This window comes from Oncorhynchus masou, chromosome 1 (assembly GCF_036934945.1).
Source record: "Oncorhynchus masou masou isolate Uvic2021 chromosome 1, UVic_Omas_1.1, whole genome shotgun sequence".
NCBI classification, from domain to species: Eukaryota; Metazoa; Chordata; class Actinopteri; order Salmoniformes; family Salmonidae; genus Oncorhynchus; species Oncorhynchus masou.
The window spans coordinates 62372726-62391095 of record NC_088212.1 but is presented as its reverse complement, the minus strand read 5'-3'; the positions used below and the strand labels follow the sequence as shown (position 1 = coordinate 62391095).

Here is an 18370-nt window from a genome sequence, read left to right as displayed (position 1 = left end):
CTCCTGTAACCTGACGTGATCAGGACAGTCATTATACTATCGATGCTGCCCACATGATAAAATGCTACAGTTTACTATAGAATACTACAGTACTTACTATAGAATTATACTGTAGTATACTTACAGTGCCTTGCGAAAGTATTCGGCCCCCTTGAACTTTGCGACCTTTTGCCACATTTCAGGCTTCAAACATAAAGATATAAAACTGTATTTTTTGTGAAGAATCAACAACAAGTGGGACACAATCATGAAGTGGAACGACATTTATTGGATATTTCAAACTTTTTGAACAAATCAAAAACTGAAAAATTGGGAGTGCAAAATTATTCAGCCCCCTTAAGTTAATACTTTGTAGCGCCACCTTTTGCTGCGATTACAGCTGTAAGTCGCTTGGGGTATGTCTCTATCAGTTTTGCACATCGAGAGACTGAAACTTTTTTCCCAATACTCCTTGCAAAACAGCTCGAGCTCAGTGAGGTTGGATGGAGAGCATTTGTGAACAGCAGTTTTCAGTTCTTTCCACAGATTCTCGATTGGATTCAGGTCTGGACTTTGACTTGGCCATTCTAACACCTGGATATGTTTATTTTTGAACCATTCCATTGTAGATTTTGCTTTACGTTTTGGATCATTGTCTTGTTGGAAGACAAATCTCCGTCCCAGTCTCAGGTCTTTTGCAGACTCCATTAGGTTTTCTTCCAGAATGGTCCTATATTTGGCTCCATCCATCTTCCTATCAATTTTAACCATCTTCCCTGTCCCTGCTGAAGAAAAGCAGGCCCAAACCATGATGCTGCCACCACCATGTTTGACAGTGGGGATGGTGTGTTTACGCTGATGAGCTGTGTTGCTTTTACGCCAAACGTTTTGCATTGTTGCCAAAAAGTTCAATTTTGGTTTCATCTGACCAGAGCACCTTCTTCCACATGTTTGGTGTGTCTCCCAGGTGGCTTGTGGCAAACTTTAAATGACACTTTTTCTGGATATCTTTAAGAAATGGCTTTCTTCTTGCCACTCTTCCATAAAGGCCAGATTTGTGCAATATACGACTGATTGTTGTCCTATGGAAAGAGTCTCCCACCTCAGATTTAGATATCTGCAGTTCATCCAGAGTGATCATGGGCCTCTTGGCTGCATCTCTGATCAGTCTTCTCCTTGTATGAGCTGAAAGTTTAGAGGGACGGCCAGGTCTTGGTAGATTTGCAGTGGTCTGATACTCCTTCCATTTCAATATTATCGCTTGCACAGTGCTCCTTGGGATGTTTAAAGCTTGGGAAGGCTTTTTGTATCGAAATCCGGCTTAAAAACTTCTTCACAACAGTATCTTGGACCTGCCTGGTGTGTTCCTTGTTCTTCATGATGCTCTCTGCGCTTTTAACGGACCTCTGAGACTATCACAGTGCAGGTGTATTTATACGGAGACTTGATTACACACAGGTGGATTGTATTTATCATCAGTCATTTAGGTCAACATTGAATCATTCAGACATCCTCACTGAACTTCTGGAGAGAGTTTGCTGCACTGAAAGTAAAGGGGCTGAATAATTTTGCACGCCCAATTTTTCAGTTTTTGATTTGTTAAAAAAGTTTGAAATATCCAATAAATGTCGTTCCACTTCATGATTGTGTCCCACTTGTTGTTGATTCTTCACAAAAAAATACCGTTTTATATCTTCATGTTTGAAGCCTGAAATGTGGCAAAAGGTCGCAAAGTTCAAGGGGGCCGAATACTTTCGCAAGGCACTATATATTGTATATGGCTAAAACATCACGGCTAAGGGCTGTTCTTAGTCACGACGCATCGCGGAATGCCTGGACACAGCCCTTAGCGGTGGTATATTGGCCATGTACCACAAACCCAGAGGTGCCTTATTGCTATTAATGTAATTAGCTGGCTACTAATGTAATTAGAGCAGTACAAATACATGTTTTGTCATACCCGTGGTATATGGTCTGATATACCATGGTTGTCAGCCAATCGACATTCGGGGCTGTCTTCTTCCTTGGCATGATATGTTACAAATTGCAGGGTAATACCAAAGTAAAAAGTAGTATGTGCCATTTTCATGTGTTAGTTCAATATCCTTCTCCTTTATGCTATTAATAAAATAGTATAAACTGCTGATCGCCTCTTATTAGAGCAGGTAGCACAACGCTATTGCTTCATGCTAATGCTAGCTAGGTAGGTTTTTACATTTTTGTAGGGGCGCGTCAGTTCTCGCTAGGTGGCTGTCACTGGCAAGAAATCGTGTGTGTGGTGTACTGATTCAAAGAAACCATCAGATTAAATTTCAGAATGTAACATTTATTCATTATAGGGTTAATAGATTGAAGTTAGTATCAATTGCAGATCGCCTCTAATGGGAGCCGGTAGCATTGTTAGTCTATGCTCGCTAGCTAGTTAGCTAATGAATTATGTTCTCTGATCTACTTAGCTAGTTAGTTTTTACCAGTGTCTGTGTTTCAGTGCAAGTTCAACCATAATTTCACCCCGGGAATGCTGTGCCATGATGTTGTTTCCTTAGTTTAGCAATGTATGTGTGTGTGTAGCTGTCAGTCAATGTCATACAGGTTTCGGTTGTATCACTGTCAGAATAAAATGACATGATACCTATGGTAAAAGGCAGTAACTGCAGCCAAGGGCAGCTTAAAACCAAGCTTAAAGGCAGTAAATTCAGTTACTGCCATTTACCTTGGTTTCACAGTAACTTTTTGCTGTTACTGTTAACATGACCCCCATTTTCTCCAAAACACAATATAATGGAGACAGGATACTTGTCCACATTATTAAGCAAGTATTTAATGTAGCAAAAATGACATTAAATCATTTTCGACCAAATGAGCAGATACTGCCTTTTTGCTTGGTTGGGCAGTATAGTAAATACTACAGAGTGGTTCACAAAAAAACACTGTAGTGTTACTACAGTAATGTCAGCAGAAATACCACCGTTTTTTAACTATAGTAATACTACAGTATTTAATTTGCATATACTGTAACGGTTTTCTTTATGCGAAAGAGAGTCGGCCCAAAATGCGGCGTGGCTATTGAGATTCATGTTTAAGCTGTTGCGACAAGCAATCCCGTATCCGGGAGCGTAATTATAGCCTCAAGCTCATTACCATAACGCAACGTTAACTATTCATGAAAATCGCAAATGAAATTAAATAAATATATTGGCTCACAAGCCTTAGCCAACACTGTCATCTCAGATTTTCAAAAAATGCTTTTCAACCATAGCTACACAAGCATTTGTGTAAGAGTATTGATAGCTAGCATAGCATTAAGCCTAGCATTCAGCCGGCAACATTTTCACAAAAACAAGAAAAGCATTCAAATAAAATAATTTACCTTTGAAGAACTTCGGATGTTTTCAATGAGGAGACTCTCCGTTAGATAGCCAATGTTCAGTTTTTACAAAAAGATGATTTGTGGAGGAGAAATCGCTCCGTTTTGTTCATCACGCTTGGCTAAGAATTACCCCCTGAAAATTCAGTCATTACAACGCAACCTTTTTTCCAAATTAACTCCATAATATCGACAGAAACATGGCAAACGTAGTTTAGAATCAATCCTCAAGGTGTTTTTCACATATCTATTCGATGATAAATCACTCGTTGCAGTTTGGTTTCTCCTCTGTTCAAAATGGAAAAATGCACGCACCTGGAGATTACGCAATAGTTTCGACGGAGGACACAGAGCGGACACCTGGTAAATGTAGTCTCTTATGGTCAATTTTCCAATGATATGCCTACAAATACGTCACAATGCTGCAAACACCTTGGGGAAACGACAGAAAGTGTAGGCTCATTCCTTGCGCATTCACAGCCATATAAGGAGACATTGGAACACAGCGCCTCCAAAATCTGGCTCACTTCCTGTATGAAATTTCATCTTGGTTTCGCCTGTAGCATTAGTTCTGTGGCACTCACAGACAATATCTTTGCAGTTTTGGAAACGTCAGAGTGTTTTCTTTCCAAAGCTGTCAATTATATGCATAGTCGAGCATCTTTTCGTGACAAAATATCTTGTTTAAAACGGGAACGTTTTTCATCCAAAAATGAAATACTGCCCCCAGAGGTTCAAGAGGTTAATGAAAACAATGGAAACACGAATCAATACAAAAAAACAATCAACGTAACACAAAAACCGAAAACAGACTATACTGGTGCAAAGTAACACAGAACAGGAACAAGGACAATCACCCACAAAACCCAACACCAAACAGGCTACCGAAATATGGTTCCTAATCAGAGACAATGACTAACACCTGCCTCTGATTGAGAACCATATCAGGCCAAACATAGAACTAGACAAACTAGACATGAAACATAGAATGGCCACTCAGCTCACACCCTGACCAACCAAAACATAGAAACATACAAAGCAAACTATGGTCAGGGTGTGACAGTACCCCCCCCCCAAGGTGCGGACTCCGGCCGCAAAACCTGAACCTATTGGGGAGGGTCTGGGTGGGCATCTGTCCGCGGTGGCGGCTCTGGTGCTGGACGTGGCCCCCACTTCACCATAGTTTTAGTCCGCCACCTTGTCCGCTTCCTTGGCCTCCTAACCATGGCGACCCTACTACATGACCCCACTGGACAGAGGGGCAGCTCGGGACAGAGGGGCAGCTCGGGACAGAGGGGCAGCTGCTCGGGACAGAGGGACAGCTGCTCGGGACAGAGGGACAGCTGCTCGGGACAGAGGGACAGCTGCTCGGGACAGAGGGGCTCTGGCGCCTCTGGGCTGAGGGGCTCCGGCGCCTCTGGGCTGAGGGGCTCTGGCGCCTCTGGGCTGAGGGCCTCCGGCAGCTCCGGGCAGAGGGGCGGATCCTGGCAGACTGACGGCTCTGGCTGCTCCATGCTGACTGGCATCTCTGGCTGCTCCATGCTGACTGACGGCTCTGGCTGCTCCATGCTGACTGATGGCTCTGGCTGCTCCATGCTGACTGATGGCTCTGACTGCTCCATGCTGACTGACGGCTCTGGCTGCTCCATGCTGACTGACGGCTCTGGCTGCTCCATGCTGACTGATGGCTCTGGCTGCTCCATGCTGACTGATGGCTCTGACTGCTCCATGCTGACTGACGGCTCTGGCTGCTCCATGCTGACTGACGGCTCTGGCGGCTTCTTGCAGACTGGCAGCTCTGGCGGCTTCTTGCAGACTGGCAGCTCTGGCGGCTTCTTGCAGACTGGCAGCTCTGGCAGCTTCTTGCAGACTGGCAACTCTGGCGGCTTCATGCAGACTGGCAGCTCTGGCAGCTCCTTGCAGACTGGCAGCTCCTTGCAGACTGGCAGCTCCTTGCAGACTGGCAGCTCCTTGCAGACTAGCAGCTCTGAACAGACGGGAGACTCCGGCAGCGCTGTAGAGGAGGAAGGCTCTGACTGCGCTGAACAGGCGGGAGACTCCGGCAGCGCTGGAGAGGAGGAAGGCTCTGGCAGCGCTGGACAGACAGGAACACCTGTATGGATGAGCCGGAGAGACAGCCTGGTGCGGGGGGCTGCCACTGGAGGGCTGGTGCGTGGAGGTGGTGATGGATAGACCGGACCGTGCAGGCGCACTGGAGCTCTTGAGCACCGAGCCTGCCCAACCCTACCTGGTTGCATGCTCCCGGTCGCCCTGCCAGTGCGGCGAGGTGTAATAGCCCGCACTGGGCTATGCAGACGAACCGGGGACTCCATGCGCAAGGCTGGTGCCATGTAAGCCGGCCCAAGGAGACGCACTGGGGACCAGATGCGTAGAGCCGGCTTCATGGCACTTGGCTCGATGCCCACTCTAGCCCGGCCGATACGCGGAGCTGGAATGTATCGCACCGGGCAATGCACCCGCACTGGGGACACCGTGCGCTTCACAGCACAAGACGGTGCCTGCCCGGTCTCTCTAGCCCCCGGTAACCACAGGAAGTTGACGCAGGTCTCCTACCTGGCTTCGCCCTGCTTCCTGTGAGCCTCCCCCCAAGAAATCTTTGGGGCTGACTCTCAGGCTTCCATCCACGCCGCCGTGCTGCCTCCTCATACCAGCGCCTCTCTGCCTTCGCTGCCTCCAGCTCCTCTTTGAGCTGCTCCTGTTGCCTCTTCTCCTGCTGTACCTTGGGGCGGCTACACTCCCCTGGTTTAGCCCAGGGTCCTCTCCCGTCAAGGATTTATTCCCAAGTCCAGAAGTCTTTATTTTGCTGTTGCTGCTGCTGCTGCTGCTTGTTATCACGCCGCTTGGTCCTGTTGTGGTGGGTGATTCTGTAACGGTTTTCTTTATGCGAAAGAGAGTCGGACCAAAATGCGGCGTGGCTATTGAGATTCATGTTTAATGAAAACAATGGAAACACGAATCAATACAAAAAACAATAAACGTAACATGAAAACCGAAAACAGACTATACTGGTGCAAAGTAACACAGAACAGGAACAAGGACAATCACCCACAAAACCCAACACCAAACAGACTACCTAAATATGGTTCCCAATCAGAGACAATGACTAACACCTGCCTCTGATTGAGAACCATATCAGGCCAAACATAGAACTAGACAAACTAGACATGAAACATAGAATGCCCACTCAGCTCACACCCTGACCAACCAAAACATAGAAACATACAAAGCAAACTATGGTCAGGGTGTGACAGTAACCCCCAAGGTGCGGACTCCGGCCGCAAAACCTGAACCTATTGGGGAGGGTCTGGGTGGGCATCTGTCCTTGGTGGCGGCTCTGGTGCTGGACGTGGCCCCAACTTCACCATAGTTTTAGTCCGCCACCTTGTCCGCTTCCTTGGCCTCCTAACCATGGCGACCCTACTACATGACCCCACTGGACAGAGGGGCAGCTCGGGACAGAGGGGCAGCTCGGGACAGAGGGGCAGCTCGGGACAGAGGGGCAGCTGCTCGGGACAGAGGGACAGCTGCTCGGGACAGAGGGACAGCTGCTCGGGACAGAGGGACAGCTGCTCGGGACAGAGGGGCTCTGGCGCCTCTGGGCTGAGGTGCTCCTGTCGCCTCTAGGCTGAGGGGCTCTGGCGCCTCTGGGTTGAGGGGCTTCGGCAGCTCCGGGCAGAGGGGCGGATCCTGGCAGACTGACGGCTCTGGCTGCTCCATGCTGACTGGCAGCTCTGGCTGCTCCATGCTGACTGACGGCTCTGGCTGCTCCATGCTGGCTGACGGCTCTGGCTGCTCCATGCTGACTGATGGCTCTGGCTGCTCCATGCTGACTGATGGCTCTGGCTGCTCCATGCTGACTGACGGCTCTGGCGGCTTCTTGCAGACTGGCAGCTCTGTCGGCTTCTTGCAGACTGGCAGCTCTGGCGGCTTCTTGCAGACTGGCAGCTCTGGCAGCTTCTTGCAGACTGGCAACTCTGGCGGCTTCATGCAGACTGGCAGCTCTGGCAGCTCCTTGCAGACTGGCAGCTCCTTGCAGACTGGCAGCTCCTTGCAGACTAGCAGCTCTGAACAGACGGGAGACTCCGGCAGCGCTGTAGAGGAGGAAGGCTCTGACTGCGCTGAACAGGCGGGAGACTCCGGCAGCGCTGGAGAGGAGGAAGGCTCTGGCAACGCTGGACAGACGGGAACACCTGTATGGATGAGCCGGAGAGACAGCCTGGTGCGGGGGCTGCCACCGGAGGGCTGGTGCGTGGAGGTGGTGATGGATAGACCGGACCGTGCAGGCGCACTGGAGCTCTTGAGCACCGAGCCTGCCCAACCCTACCTGGTTGCATGCTCCCGGTCGCCCTGCCAGTGCGGCGAGATGTAATAGCCCGCACTGGGCTATGCAGGCGAACCGGGACACCATGCGCAAGGCTGGTGCCATGTAAGCCGGCCCAAGGAGACGCACTGGGGACCAGATGCGTAGAGCCGGCTTCATGGCACTTGGCTCGATGCCCACTCTAGCCCGGCCGATACGCGGAGCTGGAATGTATCGCACCGGGCAATGCACCCGCACTGGGGACACCGTGCGCTTCACAGCACAAGACGGTGCCTGCCCGGTCTCTCTAGCCCCCGGTAACCACAGGAAGTTGACGCAGGTCTCCTACCTGGCTTCGCCCTGCTTCCTGTGAGCCACCCCAAGAAATTTTTGGGGCTGACTCTCAGGCTTCCATCCACGCCGCCGTGCTGCCTCCTCATACCAGCGCCTCTCTGCCTTCGCTGCCTCCAGCTCCTCTTTGAGCTGGTCCTGTTGCCTCTTCTCCTGCTGCACCTTGGGGCGGCTACACTCCCCTGGTTTAGCCCAGGGTCCTCTCCCGTCAAGGATTTATTCCCAAGTCCAGAAGTCTTTATTTTGCTGTTGCTGCTGCTGCTGCTGCTTGTTATCACGCCGCTTGGTCCTGTTGTGGTGGGTGATTCTGTAACGGTTTTCTTTATGCGAAAGAGAGTTGGACCAAAATGCGCGTGGCTATTGAGATTCATGTTTAATGAAAACAATGGAAACACGAATCAATACAAAAAAAACAATAAACGTAACATGAAAACCGAAAACAGACTATACTGGTGCAAAGTAACACAGAACAGGAACAAGGACAATCACCCACAAAACCCAACACCAAACAGACTACCTAAATATGGTTCCCAATCAGAGACAATGACTAACACCTGCCTCTGATTGAGAACCATATCAGGCCAAACATAGAACTAGACAAACTAGACATGAAACATAGAATGCCCACTCAGCTCACACCCTGACCAACCAAAACATAGAAACATACAAAGCAAACTATGGTCAGGGTGTGACAGTAACCCCCAAGGTGCGGACTCCGGCCGCAAAACCTGAACCTATTGGGGAGGGTCTGGGTGGGCATCTGTCCGCGGTGGCGGCTCTGGTGCTGGACGTGGCCCCAACTTCACCATAGTTTTAGTCCACTACCTTGTCCGCTTCCTTGGCCTCCTAACCATGGCGACCCTACTACATGACCCCACTGGACAGAGGGGCAGCTCGGGACAGAGGGGCAGCTCGGGACAGAGGGGCAGCTCGGGACAAAGGGGCAGCTGCTCGGGACAGAGGGACAGCTGCTCGGGACAGAGGGACAGCTGCTCGGGACAGAGGGACAGCTGCTCGGGACAGAGGGGCTCTGGCGCCTCTGGGCTGAGGGGTGCTCCTGTCGCCTCTAGGCTGAGGGGCTCTGGCGCCTCTGGGTTGAGGGCCTCCGGCAGCTCCGGGCAGAGGGGCGGATCCTGGCAGACTGACGGCTCTGGCTGCTCCATGCTGACTGGCATCTCTGGCTGCTCCATGCTGACTGACGGCTCTGGCTGCTCCATGCTGGCTGACGGCTCTGGCTGCTCCATGCTGACTGATGGCTCTGGCTGCTCCATGCTGACTGATGGCTCTGGCTGCTCCATGCTGACTGACGGCTCTGGCGGCTTCTTGCAGACTGGCAGCTCTGGCGGCTTCTTGCAGACTGGCAGCTCTGGCGGCTTCTTGCAGACTGGCAGCTCTGGCAGCTTCTTGCAGACTGGCAACTCTGGCGGCTTCATGCAGACTGGCAGCTCTGGCAGCTCCTTGCAGACTGGCAGCTCCTTGCAGACTGGCAGCTCCTTGCAGACTAGCAGCTCTGAACAGACGGGAGACTCCGGCAGCGCTGTAGAGGAGGAAGGCTCTGACTGCGCTGAACAGGCGGGAGACTCCGGCAGCGCTGGAGAGGAGGAAGGCTCTGGCAGCGCTGGACAGACAGGAACACCTGTATGGATGAGCCGGAGAGACAGCCTGGTGCGGGGGGCTGCCACTGGAGGGCTGGTGCGTGGAGGTGGTGATGGATAGACCGGACCGTGCAGGCGCACTGGAGCTCTTGAGCACCGAGCCTGCCCAACCCTACCTGGTTGCATGCTCCCGGTCGCCCTGCCAGTGCGGCGAGGTGGAATAGCCCGCACTGGGCTATGCAGGCGAACCGGGGACACCATGCGCAAGGCTGGTGCCATGTAAGCCGGCCCAAGGAGATGCACTGGGGACCAGATGCGTAGAGCCGGCTTCATGGCACTTGGCTCGATGCCCACTCTAGCACGGCCGATACGCGGAGCTGGAATGTATCGCACCGGGCTATGCACCCGCACTGGGGACACCATGCGCTTCACAGCATAACACGGTGCCTGCCCGGTCTCTCTAGCCCCCTGGTAACCACAGGAAGTTGACGCAGGTCTCCTACCTGGCTTCGCCCTGCTTCCTGTGAGCCTCCCCCCAAGAAATCTTTGGGGCTGACTCTCAGGCTTCCATCCACGCCGCCGTGCTGCCTCCTCATACCAGCGCCTCTCTGCCTTCGCTGCCTCCAGCTCCTCTTTGAGCTGCTCCTGTTGCCTCTTCTCCTGCTGTACCTTGGGGCGGCTACACTCCCCTGGTTTAGCCCAGGGTCCTCTCCCGTCAAGGATTTATTCCCAAGTCCAGAAGTCTTTATTTTGCTGTTGGTGCTGCTGCTTGTTATCACGCCGCTTGGTCCTGTTGTGGTGGGTGATTCTGTAACGGTTTTCTTTATGCGAAAGAGAGTCGGACCAAAATGCGGCGTGGCTATTGAGATTCATGTTTAATGAAAACAATGGAAACACGAATCAATACAAAAAACAATAAACGTAACATGAAAACCGAAAACAGACTATACTGGTGCAAAGTAACACAGAACAGGAACAAGGACAATCACCCACAAAACCCAACACCAAACAGACTACCTAAATATGGTTCCCAATCAGAGACAATGACTAACACCTGCCTCTGATTGAGAACCATATCAGGCCAAACATAGAACTAGACAAACTAGACATGAAACATAGAATGCCCACTCAGCTCACACCCTGACCAACCAAAACATAGAAACATACAAAGCAAACTATGGTCAGAGTGTGACATATACACTGCCCATTCCCCTCCAACATAGCTGCATTTGTGACACACATAAGTGAGAAACGTACACTGTAGACAAGTATACTGTAGACTATATATTGTGTTCCCTACAGGTTATAAAAACGGAAGCAGACGCTCTGAACCTATCCTTTCAGACCCCAGTCCTATGTGCCTACAGGTCAAGGAGAAAGACCCCACTTTTATGTCAAAGATAAAACAAAAACACAAAGGTAAATGGTACAGTAATGTCCACAAAACACTACAGTAGATACTACATTATACTACAGTCTGCAAAAACACGACAGTAAATACCACACTGTACTACAGTACGCAAAACACTACATTAATTACTATAGTATATACTACAATTTTTTCACGACAGTTTTTATAATATAGTAAACTATAAAGACAATAGTAAAGTCTGCAAAAACACTAGTGAATACTATTTATACCATAGTATACTAGTATTTTTTCATGTTGGTGTAGGTGACTGTGCTGTCATAACTGCTATATTGCTAATCACAATTCTCAGCTATATTGCTTTCCCACCAACCTGTAGCATTTATTTCCTCTTCCAGTGAAATAACACAGTCTGAAGGTCATGGCTCTGTTACAGGACGTTGCTGATGGAAAAACACTTCACTGTCACTGTCACTATTATATTGCAGAAACAAATGGCATTGTAGGTAATCCATTTGCATCGAACGTAAACAACCAACAAAGACTTTCCCTGCCAACTCTCATTATCAACCGGTGTATGGTACTTCAAGTTTATCTGCAAAAAATGCAAAACCTTTCTTTCTGACAGTAAATTACTATACATCGACAGGACTTTGTTTGACAGGAGAACGGCAGTCTCTATGGCAAGGCCATGTTCCACATTTAAGCGTTTGATATACCTAAAGTATAATATGCCAGCTAGGCCAGGCAACACACACAAAATATTGTTTTCGTCATTGTGTGACAAAATTGTAGACTTCGAAATACTAATAATGACTGTCCTATTTATAAAATATATCTGTGACATAGTGATTGAGAGACTGTGAACCTGTGTTTTGTATGTTTTATAACCTGTGATTTCTACAGTAATGAGTGCTGAGGTGAGGATGTTATCCCCTCCTCTATCTGTTGGCAACTCTGAATCAGACCTGCACCCCATGATAAGTCCAAGCACATGCCTGTGTCACCTAGCACAGACAGACCAATTGGTGACCTGTCCATCTTCAGCCTGACAGTAATGTGTCATGTGTCAGCCACACCACCCGAATGGCAGTGATACACATTGTAATCAGATGAAGACACGCACGCTCACGCACGCTCACACACACACACACACACACACACACACACACACACACACACACACACACACACACACACACACACACACACACACACGCTCACACACACACACACACACACACACACACACACACACACACACACACACACACACACACACACACACACACACACACACACACACACACACACATACACACACACACACCTACACACATCTCGTAGGTGTTCATGGATCCATATGTGACAGTGACAGGCTTTTAGTATTGCTGCTACAAGTTTGGCTGGATAAGGGTACAGCACTCTGCAGTTTGAGTGAACAAGTGTGTGTGGGCAGGCAGGCTCTTGCCCCAGCCTCATTGCTGCACAGCGAATCCACAGGGTGGTCAAGTGGCATTTGGGAATGAATGAGTTTGCTGAAGTACCAGTGGCACAGCAGTCGCATATTTAGTTGTATATTATCGTAATAAGACGGATGGAATGTAGAATCAAATATTGTTTTCCCAGCTGATTTGGGGTTGACAGTTAATCTCTCAGCAATAATGGAGGTCGTTTTTAGCCTTCAGCAGAGAAAGAAAACAAATATAAAATGAGAATGTATGCATTCTTTGTAAGAGTGTGAACATAAATTATTCATGGAAATGAGAAAGCATTCAATTTGGTATCAGGATGAATATTAAAAGGAAGACAGCCATCAATAGAAATGTTGATAGATGCCAGTTCTCTTTAATCCTTTGCCCTGTATTGTAGACAAAGCAGATGCCCTTACTCAGAGGCATATCATGAATACTGCATAAATAAATGGCCTATTTGAAATGTGTGTGTGTGTGGGGGGACTCATATCCAGGTCCAAGAGGCTTCTAAACAGCTTCTACCCCCAAGCCATAAGACTCCTGAACATCTAATCAAATGGCTACCCAGACTATTTGCATTGCCCCCCCCCCCCTTCTATGCTGCTGCTATTCTCTGTTATTGTCTGTGCATTGTCACTTAAATAACTCTATGTACATATTACCTCAATTACCTCGACACCGGTGCCCCCGCACATTGACTCAGTACATGTACCCCCTGTTTATAGCCCCACTATTGTTATTTACTGCTGCTCTTTAATTATTTGTTATTCTTATCTCTTACTTATTTCATGTATTTTCTGCTTTAAACTGCATTGTTGGTTAAGGGCTTGTAAGTGAGCATTTCACTGTTGTATTCGGCGCATGTGACAAATAGAATGTGATTTGATTTTGATTTGATTTTATATTTCCATATTACAGTAATAGTGGAAGGATATTCCTCTTACAGTGTGTAGTCATTGTTAGGATATGTTTTGCTGACCACAAATGTTGTTGATCACTCCTCATTCTAATGCTGGCTCTATGATTCTCCAGGTACATGGTTAAGGGGTTAGCATGTTATAGTATGTCTTCATTAAGTCTATTATCTGGGCCTACACAGACATCTCAAGCTGTCCAATCCTCATTGACCTTATTTGTGGTACACCCCCCCCCCCCCCTCCTTCCTTAAATGTACTGTATATTTTATGGTGCATTTGTTGACAGGCTACAAGGCTTCAGAGCAAGCTTTGCTTATCTGAGTAAATTGACCTTTACAGAAAATCCACCCCAAAAACATAAATAATTGGGCAAAAAAACATTTTGTCCATCTCGCTAGACACGACTTGTTTTCTAAAGGTCCAATTGAAATGACAGCTTTTGGTATGGTGAAATGCATTGTATTCAGTTGTATTTACTGTCTGACAGCAAACATGCGCTGTCAGTGAGTCTAGAAGGCCACTGAGACGTTCATCGAGAGGACTGTGGTTAAAGCCTGCATAAGAAGCCCATCTCTGTGTGGAAGATCTAATTTGTGCAGATTCATATGGGGAATGATATGGAGCACTTCTTTAAACTGAGGGTATTGGAAAGATGTCAAGGAGTTTGTGAGTAGTCAATAAACATGATGTAAAAAGGTTCATTTGCCATCAAGTCACTGCGACATCAGACTGGAAGACTTACAGGGTGCTAACAATAAGTTATAACCTGCATTTAATTAATAGCCAAGGAGCATTTGGACTTCCACTCATGTACGTGGGTGTTACAAAAATGCATACACATGCATAAGACAATGAAGTGTGGATAGTGTACTTTTGGTAGGGTATCTGACCTGAAAATGTATTACTTTCTGTACTTCTCCAGAAAGCATTTCATAATATCTAAGCAACAATGTCTGTTGATTTATTTGACTGGTCTGCTTAACAAATTAAATGCACATGGTATGAAGTTGCTCTTTGTTCTGAGTGGTCATTCCATCTAAAATCCTTCAGTCTCTGGTAGCGAGCCAAGCCAAGTGTAGGAATAGATTTGTCGATTACCCCTTCCACCTCTCGTTCCCAACAACATCCCACCTTATCACCCCCTCCCTCTCTACCCTAGAGCCTTGGAACCAAAGAGAAGCCCACCTAATTCCAGCAGGCCCCAGCTGTAAATAGGGCTGGGAACACCAAGCTTTCGTATCAGATTATCCCAGAAAGGGCCCTAATCTGCCTCTGATTTACACAGATCAATTCTCTATTAAAAATGAACATTGCCTCAGAAGTTCATTGGACAGAGTGGGAGTCTGCTGTAATGTGTGCTGCGTTGGCTGTTTGCCGTGGCGTGAGGGGGATCATCAATTGTGACTATAGCACAGCCTGCAGAAAATGGGAAGGGATAATTGAAGGTAAATTACTTATTTCCGCTGTCAAGTATATTGCTACGGAGGTTATTGGTTACAGAAATTAGGCAAAAGACAAAATACAAAGTGACAGACCTCTGAAAGAGAGTATATTTGCGTTACTGGTAGCATTGAAGTGTCTTGAAAGCAGCAGGCATATATTGTATTTTGTGTATCATGCCATTTTCCTCTCAAAATATCGACATTGCACTGTGACTTCCTGGTTAACTCGTTTGATACCTCCTTTTTAGGAGCTGTGGAGGCTGATCTTGTTGGTGAGCCATATTTTCAAAAAAGAGAAAATAAATTGTTTTTGTAACGGTTTTCTTGATTTGAAGGAGAGGCGGACCAAAACGCAGCGTGGTGGTTATTCATGTTTAATTTATAAAGACACTATACATGAATAAACTAACAAAACAAGAAATGTGAGAAAAAAAACAGCCCTATCTGGTGCAAACACAGAGACAGGACAGGAACAATCACCCACAATCACAGTGAAACCCAGGCTACCTAAGTATGATTCTCAATCAGAGACAACTAATGACACCTGCCTCTGATTGAGAACCATACTAGGCCGATACATAGAAATACCCAAATCATAGAAAAAAAAACATAGACAGCCCACCCCAACTCACGCCCTGACCATACTAAATAATGACAAAACAAAGGAAATAAAGGTCAGAACGTGACAGTACCCCCCCCCCCCCAAAGGTGCGGACTCCGGCCGCAAAACCTTAACCTATAGGGGAGGGTCTGGGTGGGCGTCTGTCCGCGGTGGCAGCTCTGGCGCAGGACGCGGACCCCACTTCACCAACGTCTTAGTCCGCCTTCTTGTCCGCTACTGTGGCCTCCTAACCACGGTGACCCTACTATATGACCCCACTGGACTGAGGGGCAGCTCGGGACAGAGGGGCGGAAGCTCTGGACAGAGGGGCGGAAGCTCTGGACAGAGGGGCGGAAGCTCTGGACAGAGGGGCAGGGGTTCTGGGCTGAGGGGCTCTGGCGCCTCTGGGCTGACTGGCGGCACTGGCGGCCCCTGGCTGACTGGCGGCACTGGCGGCCCCTGGCTGACTGGCGGCCCCTGGCTGACTGGCGGCACTGGCGGCTCCTGGCAGACTGGCGGCCCTGGCGGCTCCTTGCAAACTGGCGGCACTGGCGGCTCCTTGCAGACTGGCGGCACTGGCAGCTCCTTGCAGACTGGCGGCGCTGGGCAGGCGGGTGGCTCAGGCAGCACTGGGCAGACTGGCGACTCTGATGGCGCTGGGCAGACTGGTAGCTCAGATGGCGCTGAGCAGACTGGCGACTCTGATGGCGCTGGGCAGACGGAAGCTCCGGCAACGCTGGAGAGGAAGGCTCTAGCAGCGCTGGACAGGCGGGAGACTCCGGCAGCACTGGAGAGGAGGAAGGCTCCGGCAGCACTGGACAGGCGGGAGACTCCAGCAGCGCTGAACGGGCGGGCGACTCCAGCTGTGCTGGAGAGAAGGAAGGCTCTCGCAGCGCTGGACAGGCTGGAGACTCAGGCAGTGCCTTAGAGGAGGAAGGCTCTAGCAGCGCTGGAGAGGTGGGAGACTCCGGCAGCACTGGAGAGGAGGAAGGCTCCGGCAGCACTGGACAGGTGGGAGCACCTGTAGGGATGAGACGGAGAGACAGCCTGGTGCGGGGGGCTGCGACCGGAGGGCTACTGCGTGGAGGTGGTACCGGATAGACCGGACCGTGCAGGCGCACTGGAGCTCTTGAACACCGAGCCTGCCCAACCTTACCCGGTTGAATGTTCCCGGTCGCCCTGCCAGTGCTGCGAGGTGGAATAACCGCACTGGGCTATGCAGGCAAACCGGGGACACCGTGCGCAAGGCTGGTGCCATGTAAGCCGGCCCAAGGAGACGCACTGGGGACCAGATGCGTAGAGCCGGCTTCATGGCACTTGGCTCGATGCTCACTCTAGCCCGGCCGATACGCGGAGCTGGTATGTACCGCACCGGGCTATGCACCCGCACTGGGGACACCGTGCGCTCCACCGCATAACACGGTGCCTGCCCGGTCTCTCTCGCCCCCCGGTAAGCACAGGAAGTTGGCGCAGGTCTTCTACCTGGCTTCGCCACACTTCCTGTGTGCCTGCCCCAAGAAATTTTTGGGGCTGACTCTCGGGCTTCCTACCGCGCCGCCGTGCTTGTCTCTCCAACTCCATTCTCCTATACTCCTCTTCGCACTGCTCCAGCGAATCCCAGGCGGGCTCCGGCACTCTTCCTGGGTTGACCGCCCACCTGTCTATTTCCTCCCAAGTAGTATAGTCCATACTCTTGCCGTCCAAAACGTCCTCCCATGTCCATTCCTCTTTTCGCTGCTCCTGCTGCCGCTGCCTGTCACCACGCCGCTTGGTCCTGTTGTGGTGGGTGATTCTGTAACGGTTTTCTTGATTTGAGGGAGAGGCAGACCAAAACGCAGCGTGGTGGTTATTCATGTTTAATTTATAAAGACACTATACATGAATAAACTAACAAAACAAGAAATGTGAAAAAAAAACAGCCCAACTGGTGCAAACACAGAGACAGGAACAATCACCCACAAACAGTGACCCAGTTTTACCTTTTTGGGTCACTGTGGGACTTTGATATACAGTGCATTTGGGGTCATAGGAATAATCTCTCTTCTGGAATTGGAAATGAGGACAGGAAGCCATTATCTTCTCATGGCTGCAGGGGCAGTATTGAGTAGCTTGGATGAAAGGTGTCCAGAGGTGCCCAGAGTAAACAGCCCGATCCTCAGTCCCAGTTGCTAATATATGCATAGTATTACTAGTATTGGATAGAAAACACTCTTAAGTTTCTAAAACTGTTTGAATGATGTCTGTGAGTATAACAGAACTCATATGGCAGGCAAAAACCTGAGAAGATATCCAAACAGGAAGTGGGAAATCTGAGGTTGGTCGATTTTCAACCCAGCCCCTATTAACTACACAGTGGGATATTGGTTATATTGCAATTCCTAAGGCTTCCACTAGATGTCAACGTTCTTTAGAAACTTGAATGAGGCTTCTACTGTGATGTGGGGCCGGATGAGAGCTCTTTGAGTCAGTGGTCTGGCAGAGAGCCAGGTCCTGGACATGCGCATTTCACATGATAGCGACCTGCGTTCCATGGCTTTTCTGCAGACAATGGAATTCTCCGGTTGGAACGTTATTGAAGATTTATGATAAAAACATCCTAAAGATGGATTCTATACTTAGTTTGAAATGTTTCTACGACCTGTAATATAACATTTTGAAGTTTTCGTCCGACGTTCAGCTGGACCTGCACGAGAGTTTGGATTTGTGTACTAAACGACCTAACAAAAGTAGCTACTTGGACATAAATAATGGACAGTATCAAACAAATCAATAATTTATTGTGGAACTGCGATTCCTGGGGGTGCATTCTGATGAAGGTCATCAAATGTAAGGCAATATTTATGTTATTTCTGATTTCTATTGACTCCAACATGGCGGATCATTGTTTTTTTTCTGAGCGCCGTTCTCAGATTATTGCATGGTTTGCTTTTTCGGTAAAGTTTTTTGAAATCTG

General features: G+C 49.0%; 1 protein-coding gene across 1 annotated transcript; it reads left to right on the top strand.

Moving 5' to 3' along the window:
- Positions 1–13866: 13866 nt before the first annotated feature.
- Positions 13867–16518, top strand: LOC135540260 (sericin-1-like). The gene is made up of 2 exons (XM_064966845.1): positions 13867–13877; positions 16203–16518. The coding sequence occupies exons 1-2, from the start codon at positions 13867–13869 to the stop codon at positions 16516–16518; spliced, it is 327 nt and encodes a 108-aa protein (XP_064822917.1).
- The last annotated feature ends 1852 nt before the right edge of the window (positions 16519–18370 follow it).